At 42.0% G+C, this 18724-nt stretch overlaps 1 protein-coding gene across 1 annotated transcript in view; it reads left to right on the top strand.

Moving 5' to 3' along the window:
* The window catches only part of si:dkey-71l1.1 (uncharacterized protein LOC569883 homolog), a 41399-nt gene extending 37593 nt beyond the window's left edge, over window positions 1–3806 (top strand). Inside the window, exon 8 of the mRNA XM_065005023.1 lies at window positions 3487–3806. Within this exon, the coding sequence (XP_064861095.1) occupies window positions 3487–3494 (8 nt within the window). The 3' untranslated portion in view covers window positions 3495–3806. The remainder of the gene's footprint in view (window positions 1–3486) is intronic.
* Window positions 3807–18724: the final 14918 nt, after the last annotated feature.

Below are 18724 nucleotides of genomic sequence, written 5' to 3'. Positions count from 1 at the left end.
GGTCCAATCAGGACTCACTCACTAGGAACACTACAATACCAGAGGCCCTAAGGTAATCTACCACAGGTCCTACAGAGGGTTCAATCAGGACTCACTCACTAGGAACACTACAATACCAGAGGCCCTAAGGTAATCTACCGCAGGTCCAATCAGGACTCACTCACTAGGAACACTACAATACCAGAGGCCCTAAGGTAATCTACCGCAGATCCAATCAGGACTCACTCACTAGGAACACTACAATACCGGAGGCCCTAAGGTAATCTACCACAGGTCCTACAGAGGGTTCAATCAGGACTCGTTTGTGGATGAGAATAAGAATGGGCCAATGGTTAGAAGTGTGCAGTGAGGATGATCCTGAAATGTCATTAAGTTTGTTCCTGAATTTATTTAGGAGTACAGCTGATAAGCCCCTTTAAGAAAATGCACTGTGAGGTCAAACGGTGCCCCGTGGTGGATTGATGATGAGCTGAGAAATGTCATGATGCCATAAAAAGTAGCAGATAAATCTGGCACTCTTTTTGGTAAAGCAAAGTTATTGTAAATTAATACATCTTATGACCAAACTAAACAAAGGAAAGAAGAAGGGATTCTATCAATACAACATTGATGAAGTGAAGGATGATGGGAAAAGCTGTGGAGAACCGTTGAACACTATTATGGTTAGGAATTCAAGCATGTCCACCTCTTTTGTTGAATCAGAGGGTATATTAATTACAAAACCACACGACATCGCAAACTACTTTAATTAATATTTTACAGGAAAAGTGGACAAGTTGAGGAATGCTATGATTCCAACTGATGGCTCCATGTCATTATACCCTTAAAAGATTGTTTGAATTTCATCAAGTAGAAAGGGAAGAGGTAGAAAGGACGCTGTTGTGTCTTTCAGATGACAAGGCACCTGGTACAGATCATCTAGACACCAAATTGCTTAGAGTTACAGCTAACCAAATATCTAGCCCAATCTCTCATATGTTTCATAAGTACTTGATGCCCAGAAGCCTGGATAGAGTCAAAGGTTATTCCACTACCTAAGGATAGAAAATCTGCATTCAATCCCTGATCCTACCACACTTAGAGTACAGTCCAGTTAGATGGTCAATCCCTGGTCCTATCACACTTAGAGTACAGTCCAGTTAGATGGTCAATCCCTGGTCCTATCACACTTAGAGTACTGTCCCTGGTCCTATCACACTTAGAGTACTGTCCCTGGTCCTATCACACTTAGAGTACTGTCCGGTTATATGGTCAATCCCTGATCCTACCACACTTAGAGTACAGTCCAGTTAGATGGTCAATCCCTGGTCCTATCACACTTAGAGTACTGTCCCTGGTCCTATCACACTTAGAGTACTGTCCGGTTATATGGTCAATCCCTGGTCCTATCACACTTAGAGTACTGTCTGGTTAGATGGTCAATCCCTGGTCCTATCACACTTAGAGTACAGTCCGGTTATATGGTCAATCCCTGGTCCTATCACACTTAGAGTACTGTCTGGTTATATGGTCAATCCCTGGTCCTATCACACTTAGAGTACTGTCCCTGGTCCTATCACACTTAGAGTACTGTCCGGTTATATGGTCAATCCCTGGTCCTATCACACTTAGAGTACTGTCTGGTTATATGGTCAATCCCTGGTCCTATCACACTTAGAGTACTGTCTGGTTATATGGTCAATCCCTGGTCCTATCACACTTAGAGTACTGTCTGGTTAGATGGTCAATCCCTGGTCCTATCACACTTAGAGTACTGTCCCTGGTCCTATCACACTTAGAGTACTGTCCAGTTAGATGGTCAATCCCTGGTCCTATCACACTTAGAGTACAGTCCGGTTAGATGGTCAATCCCTGGTCCTATCACACTTAGAGTACTGTCCCTGGTCCTATCACACTTAGAGTACTGTCCAGTTAGATGGTCAATCCCTGGTCCTATCACACTTAGAGTACTGTCTGGTTATATGGTCATCTGCAGCAATGAAAGATATATAAAAAAGCTCCAAATGCCTCAAAACAGGGCTGCCAGATTAACTCTTCATTGTTCTAAACATCTAATGTGATAGACCATATGACTGGACAGGAAATAGAAAGAACATCTAATGGGATATGACCAATGACTGGTCCTATCAACTTAGAGAACATCTAATGTGATATGACCAATCCCTGGACATCAAATAAAGTACTGTCTAATTGATAGACCATATCCCTGGTCCTAAATAGAAAGAACTGTCTAATGTGATATGACCAATGACTGGTCCTAGGAAATAGAAAGTACATCTAATGTGATAGACCATATCCCTGGACTAGGAAATAGAAATAACATCTAATGTGATAGACCATATGACTGGACAGGAAGATGGTCAAGTATCCATCTAATGTGATAGACCATCTGCAGCTGGACAAATGCCTCAAAACAGGGCTGCCAGATTAAATTGTTCTAAACATCTAATGTGATAGACCATGTGACTGGACAGGAAATAGAAAGAACATCTAATGTGATAGACCATATGACTGGACAGGAAATAGAAAGAACATCTAATGTGATAGACCATATGACTGGACAGGAAATAGAAAGAACATCTAATGTGATAGACCATATGACTGGACAGGAAATAGAAATAACATCTAATGTGATAGACCATATGACTGGACAGGAAGTAGAAAGTACATCTAATGTGATAGACCATATGACTGGACAGGAAATAGAAAGAACATCTAATGTGATAGACCATGTGACTGGACAGGAAATAGAAAGTACATCTAATGTGATAGACCATATGACTGGACAGGAAATAGACCATATGACTGGACAGGAAGTAGAAAGAACATCTAATGTGATAGACCATATGACTGGACAGGAAATAGAAAGAACATCTAATGTGATAGACCATATGACTGGACAGGAAGTAGAAAGAACATCTAATGTGATAGACCATATGACTGGACAGGAAGTAGAAAGAACATCTAATGTGATAGACCATATGACTGGACAGGAAGTAGAAAGTATCAACTGAATGTTAAATGTGTCCTGTCAGGTATTTTAATGATCAGTATTGTCTACTTGTTGAATGTTTGTGAAGACTTGATTGTGGTTGTTTGTAATGTCTTGTTAATTGGTGTTGGACCCCAGGAAGATCAGCTAGCGTTACGGCGTTAGCTAATGGGGATCCTAATAAAATAATAAATATTAGACTGGTGGAAATCTGTCCTTTGGTCTGATGAGTCCAAGTTTGAGATGTTTGGTTCCAACCACTATGTCTTTGTGAGGCGCAGAGTAGGTGAACATATGATCTCCACATGTGTGGTTCCCACCGTGAAGCATGGAAGAGGAAGTTTGATGGTGTGGGGTGCTTTGCTGGTGACACTGTTAGTGATTTATTTAGAATTCAAGGCACACTTAAGCAGTATGGTTACCATAGCATTCTGCAGAAATACACCGTCCCATCTGGTTTGCGCTTAGTGGGACTATCATTTGTTTTTCAACAGGACAATGACCCAACACACCTCCAGGCTGTGTAAGGGCTATTTGACCAAGAAGGAGAGTGATGGAGTGCTGCATCAGATGACATGGCCTCCGCAATCACCCATCCTCAACCCAATTGAGATGGTTTGGGATGAGTTGGACCGCAGAGTGAAGGAAAAGCAGCCAACTAGTGCTCAGCATGTGGGAACTCCTTCAAACTGTTGGAAAAGTATTCCAGGTGAAGCTGGTGAGAGAATGCCAGAGTGTGCAAGGCTGTCGTCAAGGCAAATGGTGGCTATTTTGAAGAATCTGAAATATAAAATATATTTTGATTTGTTTAACACATTTTGGTTGCAACATGATTCAATATGTGTTAATTCATAGTTTTGATGTCTTCACTATTATTCTACAATGTAAAAAATAAAGTAGGTGTGTCCAAACTTTTGACAGGTACTGTATATACACATTATATATATACACATTATATATATACACTATATATATATATATATATACACATTATATATACACACATTATATATACACACGTTATATATACACGTTATGTAATATGTACGTTATGTATGCACGTTAATATGTACGCACGTTATGTATGCGTTATATAACACGTTAATATGTACGTTAATAATAATGGCGCATTAATATATGCACGTTATATATGCACGTTATATATATACGTTATGTATGCACGTTAATATAATAATGCACGTTATAATATGCGCACGTTAATAATATACGCGTATGTATACTTGCGTTGTATGTGCACGTTATGTGTATACGTTATATACGCATTATATATGCGTTAATAATACGCACGTTAATAATATGTGCGTTATATACACGTTATATATATGCACGTTAATAATATGCACGTTAATATATAATACGCATTGTTAATATGCGTTATGTATGCGTTATAACGTAATATGCACGTTAATAATAATGCACGTTAATAATAATACACGTTAATAATGCACGTTAATAATATGCACGTTATTATATAATAATAATACGCACGTTAATAATAATATACTTGCACGTTATGTAATATACACGTTAATAATATATGCGTTATGTACGTTATGTATGTGCGTTAATATGCACACGTTATATATATGCGTTATACGCACGTTGTATAACGTTTAATAATACATACACGTTATAATAATATGCGTTGTGTAATATGCGCACGTTATATATACACGTTAATATACACGTGTATCAATATGCACGTTATGTGTGCACGTTAATAATATGCACGTTTAATAATACACGTTATTAATGTATGCACGTTATCAATATGCACGTTAATAATAATATGCACGCACGTTAATAATAATATGCACGTTATGTATATATATTAAAGGCGTTATATATACACGTTAATATGTGCACGTTATATATGCGCGTTATGTATATGCGCGTTATGTATGCGCGTTAATATGTATGCGTTATATATGCGCGTGTAATAATATGTGCGCGTTATATATGCGCGCGTTAATAATATATGCGCGTTAATAATGCGCGCGTTATATATGCGCTGCATTATAGTAATATGCGCGTTAATATGTATGCGTCATTAATGTAATATGCGCGTTATGTATGCGCGTTAATAATATGCGCGTTATGTAATAATATGCGCGTTATATGTGCGCGTATAATATGCGCGCGTTAATAATATGCGCGTTAATAGTATGTGCGTGTAATATGTGCGCGTTATATGTGCGCGTTATACGTATATGCGCGTTAATAATATGCGCGTAGTATGTGCGCGTTAATATATATGCGTTAATATGCGCGCGTTAATAATATGCGCGTTAATGTATATGCGTTGTAATAATACGCGCATTATATGCGCGTTATATGTGCGCGTTATATAATATGGGCGTATATATGCGTTGTAATAATAATGCGCGTTAATATGCGTTAATACGCACGTTAATAATAATATGCGTTATATATATGCGTTAATAATATGGGATTGTATATATGCGTTATAATAATACGCGCGTTAATATATGCACACGTTAATAATATATGCGTTATAATATGCGTTATTAATATGCACGTTATAATAATATGCGTTAATATTAATATGCACGTTATGTATGCGTTGTATGCGTTTATGTTATGTGCGTTATCGTAATAATACACGCGTTAATAATAATATGCGTTAATAATACGCGTTTGTATGTGCACGTTGTAATATGCGCACGTTATGTAATGCGTTATATGTATACGCACGTTATTAATATGCACGTTTATGCTAATGCCGTTAATATGCACGTTATTAATATGCACGTTATTAATATGCGCACGTTATATATGCACGTTATTATACACGTTAATATACACGTTATATATACACACACATTATGCGCATTATTATATATACGCGCGTTAATGTATGCGCACGTTATATAATGCGCGTTATATATATGCGCGTTATTAATATGCGCGTTATGTATATGCGCGTTAATATATATGCACGTGTAATATGCGCGTATAATATACGCGTTATATACATATATGCGCGTTAATAATATGCGCGTTATATATATGCGCGTTAATATGTATGCGTTATATATGCGCGTTATGTATGCGCGTTATGTGCGCGTTAATAATGTATGCGCGTTAATATGTATGCGCGTTATATATGTACGCATTAATAGTATATGCGCGTTATGATATGCGCGCGTTGATATATGCGCGTTAGTATATGCGCATGTATGTAATAATATGCGCATGTAGTAATATATGCGCGTTAATAATATGCGCGTTATGTATGTGCGTTGTATATGTGCGCGTTATATATGCGTTATGCGCGTGTATGTATGCGTTATATATGCGTTATATATATGCGCGTATATATATGCACGTTATATATGCGCGTTAATAATAATATGCGCGTTATATATATGCGTTAATAGCGCATTATATGCGCGTTATATATGCGCGTTATATATATGCGCGTTGTATATATGCGCGTTATATATATGCGCGTTATGTAATAATATGCGCGTGTAATAATATATGCGCGTTAATATGCGCACGTTATATAATATGCGCGTTATATATGCGCACGTTATGTAATACGCGTGTATATGATATATGCGCGTTATATATATGCACGTTATATATGCGTTATGATAATATGCGCGTTAATAATATGCGCGTTATATATATGCGCGTGTAATATGCACGTTATATGCACGTGTATATGCGCGCGTTATATATGCGCGTTATGTGCACGCGCATTATGTATGCGCGTTAATAATATGCGCGTTAATATATGCGCGTTATATATGCGCATTATATGTACGCGTTATATATGCGCACGTTAATAATATGCGCGCGTAATATATGCGCGTTATATATGTGCGCGTTAATAATATATACGCATTATATATGCGCATTAATAATATACGCGCGTGTAATATGCGCATTAATAATATGCGCACGTTAATAATATACGCGCGTTATAATATGCGCGTTAATAATATGCGCGTTAATAACGTTAAATATGCGCGCGTAATAATATGTGCACGTTAATAATAATAACGCGCGTTAATATATACGTTAATATATGCGCGTTATGTATTGCGCGCGTTATATGCGCGCATTATAATAATACACACGTTAATATATGCGCATTAATATATATACACGTTAATATATACGCACATTATAATATACACATTATATATGCGCGTTATGTACGCACGTTATGTATATACACGTTATATATACACGTATATATACGCGTATATATACGCACATTTTAATATATGCGCGCACGATTATGTGCGTGTAATAATATGCGCGCGTTATATATGCGCGTGTAATATGCGCGTTAATAATAATAATAATACACGTTATGCGCGTTAATAATAATACACGTTAATATGCGCGTAATATGTCTGGTGTGTAATATGCGCACGTTAATAATATACACACGTTAATATGCGCGCGTTATATATGCGCGTTAATAATACGCACGTTATATATGCGCGTTATATGCGCGCGTTAATATGCGCGTGCAATAATAATAAATGCGCGTTATATGCGCACGTTATGTATATGCACGTTAATAATATGCGCGCATATGCGCGCGTGTATATGCGCGTTATGCGCGCGTAATATATGCGCGTAATATGCGCGCGTTAATAATATGCGCGCGGTATATATGCGCGCGCGTTGTAACGTATGCGCGTTATGCACGTTACGTTGTATGCGCGTTTATGTGCACGTTATGTATACGTTATGCACGTTATGTATATACACGTGTAATAATATGCGCGCGTTAATATGTGCGCGCGTTATATACACATTATATGCGCGCGTTATATGCGCGCGTTATATGCGCGCGTAATGTATGCGCGCGCGTTAATATGTGCGCGTTATATGTGCGCGTTAATAATATGTGCGCGCATTATGCATTGTAATAATACGTTATGTATGCGCGTTATGTATGTGCTTTGTAATATGCGCACGTTAATAATATGCACGTTATGTAATATGCGCACGTTAATAATATGCACGTTAATAATATGTTATACGTTATATGTGCACGTTATGTATGCACGTTATGTACACGTTATGTATACACGTTAAATATGCGCACGTTATTAATAATACGTTATGTGCACGTTAATATGTATATGCGTTATGTACACGTTATACGTTATATATGCACACGTTAATATGTGCACGTTGTATATGCGCACGTTGTATGCGCACATTATATATATACATTATATATATACGCGTTATGTATAATGCATTGTTAATATACGCACGTTATGTATAATACGCACACGTTATATACACACGTTATATATACGTTATTAATATGCACGTTATGTATACAATTATGCGTTATACGTTAATGCGTTATGCGTAATGCGTTAATATGCGCACGTTTATATATATGCACGTTATGTATGCACGTTATGTATACACGTTTAATATGTCACGTTATGTATGCACGTTATGCACGTTATTATATACGTATAATATGCACGTTATATATACACATTATATATATACGTTTATATACGTTATATACGCACGTTATGTATATACACATTATACGTTACACATTATAATATATACACGTTATGTATATGTACGTTAATAATAATATGCGTTAATAACGTGTATGTACACACGTTATATGTACACGTTATATATGCATTATATATACACATTATATACATTATATGCGCACGTTATATAATACACACACGTTATGTACACGTTATAATATACACGTTAATAATAATATACACGTTATACATATACACGTTATTATACGCACGTTATGTGCACGTTATATATGCACGTTAATATATATACGTTATGTATACACGTTAATATGCGTTATATATATACACGTTATATATGCGTTAATATGCACGTTATATATATGCATTATGTGTAAAACAATAATAATATACATTAATAATAATACGTATACATACACTATATATACACATTATATATATGCACGTTATGCATATGTACGTTAATATACGCACGTTAATATGTATGCACGTTATATGCGTTATGTATACACGTTGTGTATACACACGTTGTGTGTGTGCGTTAATAATAATACGTTAATGTTGTGCGCGTTATGTATGTGCGCGTTATGTGTGCGCGTTAATAATATGCGCATTTTAATATGTGCGCGTTATTATGCACGTTAATATGCGCACGCGTGTATGCGCGTTTGTATGCGCACGTTATATGCGCGCGTTATATTAATATGTGCGTTAATAATATACGTAATGTATGTGCACGTTAATATATGCGTTGTAATATGCACGTTAATAATACGCACGTTAATTATGCACGTTATGTATGCGCGTATATATGTATGCACGTTAATTATGCGCGTTAATATATGCGCGTTAATAATATGCGTTAATAATAATATGCACGTTTATGTACACGTTAATATGCGCGCGTTAATAATATGCGCGTTATAATATGCGCGCGTTTATAATACTGCGTTAATAATATGCGCGTTATGCGTATGCGCGCGTTGTATATGCACGTTAATAATATGCACGTTATGCATTATATGCGCGCGTTATATCGTATGTAATATGCTGCGTTATGTATGCGCGTTAATAATATGTGCGCGTTATATATGCGCGTATATGTATGCGTATAATATGCGCGTTATATGCGCGTTGTAATATGTGCGCGTATAATATGTATGCGCTTGTGTATATGCGACGTTAATAATATGTGCGTTATATGCACGTTATGTATGCATTATATATGCGTTAATATATGCGCGTTATATGTATGCGCGTTAATATATATGCGCGTGTAATATATGCGCGTTAATATGTGCGCGTTATATGCGCGTGTAATATATGCGCGTTAATCATATGTATGTGCGTTAATATGTATGCGTTAATAATATGCGTTATATGCGTTAATAATATGCGCGCGTTAATAATATGCGCGTTGTTAATATGTGCGCGTTATGTATGCGCGTTGTATATGTGCGCGTTATATATATGCGCGTTAATATATGTGCGTTATGTAATATGTGCGCGTTATATGCGCACGTTAATAATATATGCACGTTAATAATATACGTTAATGTAATATGCGTTTAATATATGCGCACGTTATGTATGCACGTTTATGTATGCGTTAATAATATCTTTGCGTTAATATATATGCGCGTTATATATGCACGTTATATATATATGCGTTATGCATATGCACGTTATGTGCACGTTATAATATATACGTTAATAATATATGCACGTTAATACGTATACGTTAATAATATGTGCACGTTATGTGTAATATGCACGTTATGCGCACGTTATGTCTCCAATATGTGCGTTATGTATATGCACGTTATGGATACGTTATGCACGTTATATGCACGTTATGTATATATGCGCACGTTAATATGTGCACGTTATGTAATATGCGTTATATATATGCACGTTATTACGTTATGTGCACGTTATGTACGTTGTATGTGCACGTTATAATAATATGCGTTTAATAATACGTTATATACACGTTATGTACTTTTACGTTAATATGCACGTTAATAATATGCTTGCGTTAATAATATGCACGTTAACGTTAATAATAATACGTTAATATGCACGTTAATATGCACGTTATGTATGCACGTTATCAATATGTACGTTATCAATATCAATAATACGTTAATAATAATAATACACGTTAATAATACGTTATGTGCGCGTTGTTATGTGTGCGTTGTGTATGTACACGTTATGTATGCGCACGTTATTATTATGCACGTTATACGCGTTATGCGTTAATAATGTATGCGCACGTTATGTATATGCACGTTGTAATATGCACGTTATGCGTTGTAATAATATGCACGTTATGTATGCGCACGTTATGTGCACGTTGTATGTGTGCACGTTATGCGTTATGCACGTTATGTGCACGTTAATAATATGCACGTTTAATAATATAATACGTTAATATGCGTTAATATAATACGATTATGTATACGCACGTTATGTACGTTGCACGTTATGTATATGCACGTTATCATATGCACGTTAATATATACGTATGTATGTGCACGTTAATATATGCGTTGTATATGCGCGTTATATATATGCGCGTTAATATACGCGTTAATATGCGCGTTGTAATAATATGCGCGTTGTATATGCACGTTGTAATATGCGCGTTAATAATATAGCGTTATATGTGCGCGTTATGTATGCGCGTTATGTATGCGCGTTATATATGCACGTTAATATGTGCGCGTTAATAATAATATGTGCGTTAATAATATGCGCGTTATATGTGCGCGTTAATAATAATGCGCGTTATATATGCGCGTTATGTATATGCGTTATATATATGCGCGTTATGTATGCGTTGTATGCGCACGTTATGTATATGCGCGTTATAGTATGCGCGTTAATGTATGCGCGTGTTAATAATATGCGCGTTATGTATGCATTAATATGCGTTAATACGTGTATATATGCGTTAATAATATGCGCGTTAATAATATGCGCGTTATGTATGCGCGTTATATATGATATGCGCGTTGATAATATGCGATTATGTTATGTAATATGCACGTTATGTATGCACGTTATATGCACGTTATGTATGCGTTATGTATGCACGTTATGCATGCGCGTTATAATATGCACACGTTAATAATATGCACGTTAATGTATGCACGTTATGTAATATGCGTTATGTATGCGTTATGGAATAATACGTTAATATGTACGTTATGTGCACGTTAATATGTATGCGTTATACACGTTAATAATATGCACGTTAATAGTCTGATTAATAATATACGTTAATATACACGTTAATATGCACGTTAATATGTGCACGTTATGTATGCGTTAATAATAATAACACGTTAATAATACACGTTAATAATATATGCATTAATATGCACGTTATTATGTAACGCACGTTAATAATAATGCACGTTATGTACGTTGTAATATGCGTTATTAATACGTTAATATGCACGTTGTGTGTATGCGCGTTTATGCGTTACGTTATGCGCACGTTAATATGCACGTTATATACGTTAATAATAATATGCGTTATATACACATTAATAATACGTTATATATACACGTTATATGCGTTAATAGTAATTATATGCACGTTATATATATACATTATATTACACATTATATATACACGTTATATATACATTTAATATGTGCACGTTGGCATACACACATTAATATATGCACGTTATATATACACGTTTATGTGCACGTTAATAATACACGTTATGTACACACATTATGTACGTTGTATGTAATACGTTAATAATATGCACGTTATATATGCGCATTTATGTATACGTTAATAATATGCACGTTATGTGCGTTATACACACGTTATATAATAACACGTTTTACACATTAATAATGCACGTTATATATACACGTTAATATGTACACGTTAATAATATGCACATTTAATAATAATAACGCACGTTTTTTATATGCGTTAATAATATGCGTTATGTTATGCGTTATGCACGTGTAATGCGTTACATAATAATATACGTTATTATGTATGCACGTTATGTAATATGCACGTTATGTATGTGCGCGTTATGCACGTAATATGCGTTTAATATATACGTTAATAATATGTACACGTTATATATACGTTAATAATATATACGTTATAATATGCACGTTAATAATACGTTAATAACGTTATATACACGTTATAATATACACATTATATATACACATTAATATATACGTTAATATATGCATTAATAATATATACGTTTAATATACGTTAATATGCGCATTATACGTTATACAGTTAATAATATACACGTTATGTATATACGTTAATAATAATGCGCACGTTAATATATATGCATTATGTAATATGCACGTTAATATGTACACCGTTATAATATACGTTATGTATATGCACGTTATGCGCGTTGTAATAATATGCACGTTATATATACGTTATATACGTTACGTTAATATGCGTTATAATAATACGTTAATAATAATACTTGCACGTTATTAATATACTGCGTTATATATATACGTTATATATACATTATATATATACACACATTATATATATGCACATTATATATACACATTTTTATATATACATTTTTATATATATACACATTATATATATACACACAGTATATTCTCTGTGATTCTACGTCAGAATGTCTAATCTAATATATTCTCTGTGATTCTACGTCAGACGGTATGATCTAGTTTATGCTGTGTTATTCTACGTCAGACGGTATGATCTAGTTTATGCTGTGTTATTCTACGTCAGACGGTATGATCTAGTTTATGCTGTGTGATTCTACGTCAGACGGTATGATCTAGTTTATGCTGTGTTATTCTCGTCAGACGGTATGATCTAGTTTATGCTGTGTTATTCTACGTCAGACGGTATGATCTCTAGTTTATGCTGTGTTATTCTACGTCAGACGGTATGATCTAGTAGATTCTGTGTTATTCTACATCAGACAGTCTGATCTAGTAGATTCTTTGTGATTCTACGTCAGGTCCTAATTAGGTGGCGACACTGAATGCTGGGAAAGGAGCTCACGCCAGCTACTACCATAGAGCTAACAAACAGGTACACATTGACAAACACAATACACTCACACACACACACTAAAACACTCAACACACCACTACACCAGACCCACTACACCAGACCTAACAACACTACACTCCACCAGACCCACACCAGACCCCACTACACGAGGACCAGACCCCACTACACCAGACCCACTACACCAGACCAGACCCCATTACACCAGACCAGACTACATGGACCAGACCCCACAGACAGTTGCTACGCAGACCAGACCCACTACGCGGACCAGACCCCACTGCACCAGACCAGACCCCACTACCCACCAGACCCCACCACCAGACCAGACCTCACTGACAGACCAGACCCACTACACCAGACCCCCACTACACCCAGACCCCACTACACCAGACCAGACCCACTACAGACCAGACCCCACTACCCAGACCAGACCTCCTGCCAGACCCACTACACCAGACCAGACCCACTACACCAGACCCAGACCCCACTACCAGACCAGACCCCACTACACCAGACCAGACCCCACTACACCAGACCCCACTACCAGACCAGACCAGACCCACTACACCAGACCAGACCCACTACACCAGACCAGACCCTGCACCCAGACCCCACTACACCAACCAGACCCCACTATACCAGACCAGACCCACTACACCAGACCAGACCTCACTACCCAGACCCCACTACACCAGACCAGACCCCCCACTACACCAGACCAGACCCCACTACCAGACCAGACCCCACTACAGACCCCACTACACCAGACCAGACCCCACTACACCAGACCAGACCCCACTACACCAGACCAGACCTCACCCAGACACCAGACCCACTACACCAGACCAGACCCCACTACACCAGACCAGACCCACTACACTGGACCAGACCCCACTACACCAGACCAGACCCACTACCAGACCAGACCCCACTACACCCAGACCCCACTACACCAGACCCACTACACCAGACCCCACCAGACCAGACCCCACTACACAGACCAGACCCCCTACACCAGACCAGACCCCACTACCAGACCAGACCCCACTACACTAGACCAGACCCCACTACACCAGACCAGACCCCACTACACCAGACCAGACCCCACTACACCAGACCAGACCCCACTACACCAGACCAGACCCACTACCAGACCAGACCCCACTACACAGACCAGACCCACTACACCAGACCAGACCCCACTACACCAGACCCCACTACCAGACCAGACCCCACACCGACCAGACCCACTACACCAGACCAGACCCACTACACCAGACCAGACCCACTACACAGACCAGACCCCACTACGCAGACCAGACCCCACTACACCAGACCAGACCCACTACACCAGACCAGACCCCACTACACCAGACCAGACCCACTACACCAGACCAGACCCACTACACCAGACCCCACTACACCAGACCAGACCCCACTACCAGACCAGACCCCACTACACCAGACCAGACCCACTACACCAGACCAGACCCCACAGACCAGACCCACTACACCAGACCAGACCCACTACACCAGACCCACTACCAGACCCCACTACACCAGACCAGACCCCACTACACCAGACCAGACCCCCTACACCAGACCAGACCCCACTACACCAGACCAGACCCCACTACACCAGACCAGACCCACTACACCAGACAGACCCCACTACACCAGACCCCACTACACCAGACCAGACCCCACTACACCAGACCCACCAGACCCCATTACACCAGACCAGACCCCACTACCAGACCCCACTACACCAGACCAGACCCACTACACCAGACCAGACCCTACACCAGACCAGACCCCACTACCAGACCCCACTGGACCAGACCCACTACACCAGACCAGACCCCCCACTACACCAGACCAGACCCCACTACACCAGACCAGACCCCATTACACCAGACCAGACCCACTACACCAGACCAGACCCCACTACACCAGACCAGACCCCACTACACCAGACCAGACCCACTACACCAGACCAGACCCCACTACACCAGACCAGACCCCACTACACCCAGACCCCACTACACCAGACCAGACCCCACTACACCAGACCAGACCCCACTACACCAGACCAGACCCACTACACAGACCCACTACACCAGACCAGACCCCACTACACCAGACCAGACCCACTCAGACCAGACCCCCTACCAGACCAGACCCCACTACACCCAGACCAGACCCCACTACAGACAGACCCCACTACACCGGACCCAGACCCACTACAGACCAGACCCCAGACCCACTACACCAGACCAGACCAGACCCCACTACACCAGACCAGACCCCACTACACCAGACCAGACCCCACTACACCAGACCAGACCCCACTACACCAGACCCACTACACCAGACCCCACTACACCAGACCAGACCCACTACACCAGACCCCACTACAGACCAGACCCCACTACACCAGACCAGACCCCTACACCAGACCCCACTACACCAGACCAGACCCACTACACCAGACCAGACCCCACTACGGACCAGACCCAGACCCCACTACACCAGACCAGACCCCACTACACCAGACTAGACCCCACTACACCAGACCCCACTACACCAGACCAGACCCCACTAGACCAGACCCCACTACACAGACCCACTCCAGACCAGACCCCACTACACCAGACCAGACCCCACTACACAGACCCACTACCCACTACACCAGACCAGACCCCACTACACCAGACCAGACCCCACTACACCAGACCAGACCCCACTACACCAGACCCCCACTACACCAGACCAGACTACTACGCAGACCAGACCCCACTACACCAGACCCCACTACACCAGACCAGACCCCACTACACCAGACCAGACCCCACTACACCCAGACCCCCACTACACCAGACCAGACCCACTACACCAGACCAGACCCCACTACACAGACCAGACCCACTACACCCAGACAGACCCACTACACCAGACCAGACCCCACTACACCGGACCCCACCGCGGACCAGACCCACTACACCAGACCAGACCCACTACACCAGACCAGACCCCCTACAGGCCCAGACCAGACCCACTACGGACCAGACCCACTACACCAGACCAGACCCCACTACACAGACCCACTACCAGACCAGACCCCACTACACCAGACCCAGACCCCACTACACAGACCAGACCCCACTACACCAGACCAGACCAGACCCAGACTAGACCCAGACCAGACCCCACTACACCAGACCGCTACCAGAATAGACCCCCACACCAGACCAGACCCACTACACCAGACCCACTACACCAGACCAGACCCACTGCACCGGACCAGACCCCACTACACCAGACCCACTACACAGACCAGACCCACTACACCAGACTAGACCCAGACCAGACCGGACCAGACCCACCAGACCAGACCCCACTACGCGGACCAGACCAGACCCCACTACACCAGACCCACTACACCAGACCAGACCCCACTACACCAGACCCACTACACCAGACCAGACCCCACTACACCAGACCAGACCCCACTACACCAGACCAGACCCCACTACACCAGACCCACTACACCAGACCAGACCCCACTACACCAGACCCCACTACACCAGACCAGACCCCACTACACCAGACCAGACCCACTACACCAGACCCACTACACCAGACCAGACCCGATACACTGGACCAGACCCACTACGCAGACCAGACCCCACTACACCAGACTAGACCCCACTGGACCAGACCCACTACACCAGACCCCACTACACCGGACTAGACCCCACTACCCAGACCCCACTACACCAGACCAGACCCCTGCACCCGGACCCCACTACACCCAGACCCCACTGCGCGGACCAGACTGCAGACCCCACTAGACCAGACCCACTACAACAGACCAGACCCCACTACACCAGACCCACTACACCAGACCGGACCTACGCAGACCAGTTTACACCAGACCAGACCCACTACGGACCAGACCCACTACACCAGACCAGACCCACTACACCAGACCAGACCCACTACACCAGACCCCACTACCAGACCCCACTACACCCAGACCCCACTACACCAGACCAGACCGTTTACACCCAGACCAGACCCCACTACACCAGACCAGACCCACATCAGACCAGACCCCACTACACCAGACCAGACCCCACTGACCAGAGACCAGACCCCACTACACCAGACCAGACCCCTACACCAAACTAGACCCACTACCCAGACCCACTACACCAGACCAGACCCACTACACCCATGGACCAGACAGACCCCAGACCAGACCCCACTACACCAGACCAGACCCACTACGCAGACTAGACCCCACTACACCCAGACCCCACTACACCAGACCCCCAGACCAGACCCCCTACACCAGACCAGACCCCACTACACCAGACCCACTGCAGACCCCACTACAACAGACCAGACCCCACTACACCAGACACCACTACACCAGACCAGACCCCATTACACCAGACCAGACCCCACTACAGCCAGACCAGACCCACTACACCAGACCCCACTACACCAGACCAGACCCACTACACCAGACCAGACCCCCTACACCAGACCAGACCCACTACACCAGACCCCACTACCCAGACCAGACCCCACTACACCAGACCAGACCCCGGACCCAGACCAGACCCACTACACCAGACCAGACCCACTACACCCAGACCCACTGCGCGGACCGGACCCCACTGCGGACTGGACCCCACACACCGGACCCCCCACTACACGGACCAGACCCCTGCACCGGACTGGACCCCACTACGCGGACCAGACCGGACCCACTGCACCGACCGGACCCCACTTCACCGGACCGGACCCCACTACACCGGACCAGACCCACTGCACGGACCCAGACCCAGACCAGACCCCACTACACCAGACCCCACTACACCGGACCAGACCCCACTACACCCAGACCCCTACTAGACCAGACCCACTACACCCAGACCAGACCCCACTACACCAGACCAGACCCCACTAGACCCCAGACCAGACCCCACTACACCAGACCAGACCCCACTACACCAGACCAGACCCCCACTACACCAGACCCACTACACCAGACCAGACCCCCTACACCAGACCCCACTACACCAGACC

The sequence above is a fragment of the Oncorhynchus nerka genome, linkage group LG19 (assembly GCF_034236695.1).
Source record: "Oncorhynchus nerka isolate Pitt River linkage group LG19, Oner_Uvic_2.0, whole genome shotgun sequence".
In the NCBI taxonomy this organism is placed as follows: domain Eukaryota; kingdom Metazoa; phylum Chordata; class Actinopteri; order Salmoniformes; family Salmonidae; genus Oncorhynchus; species Oncorhynchus nerka.
This window is presented reverse-complemented; position numbering and strand designations above follow the sequence as displayed.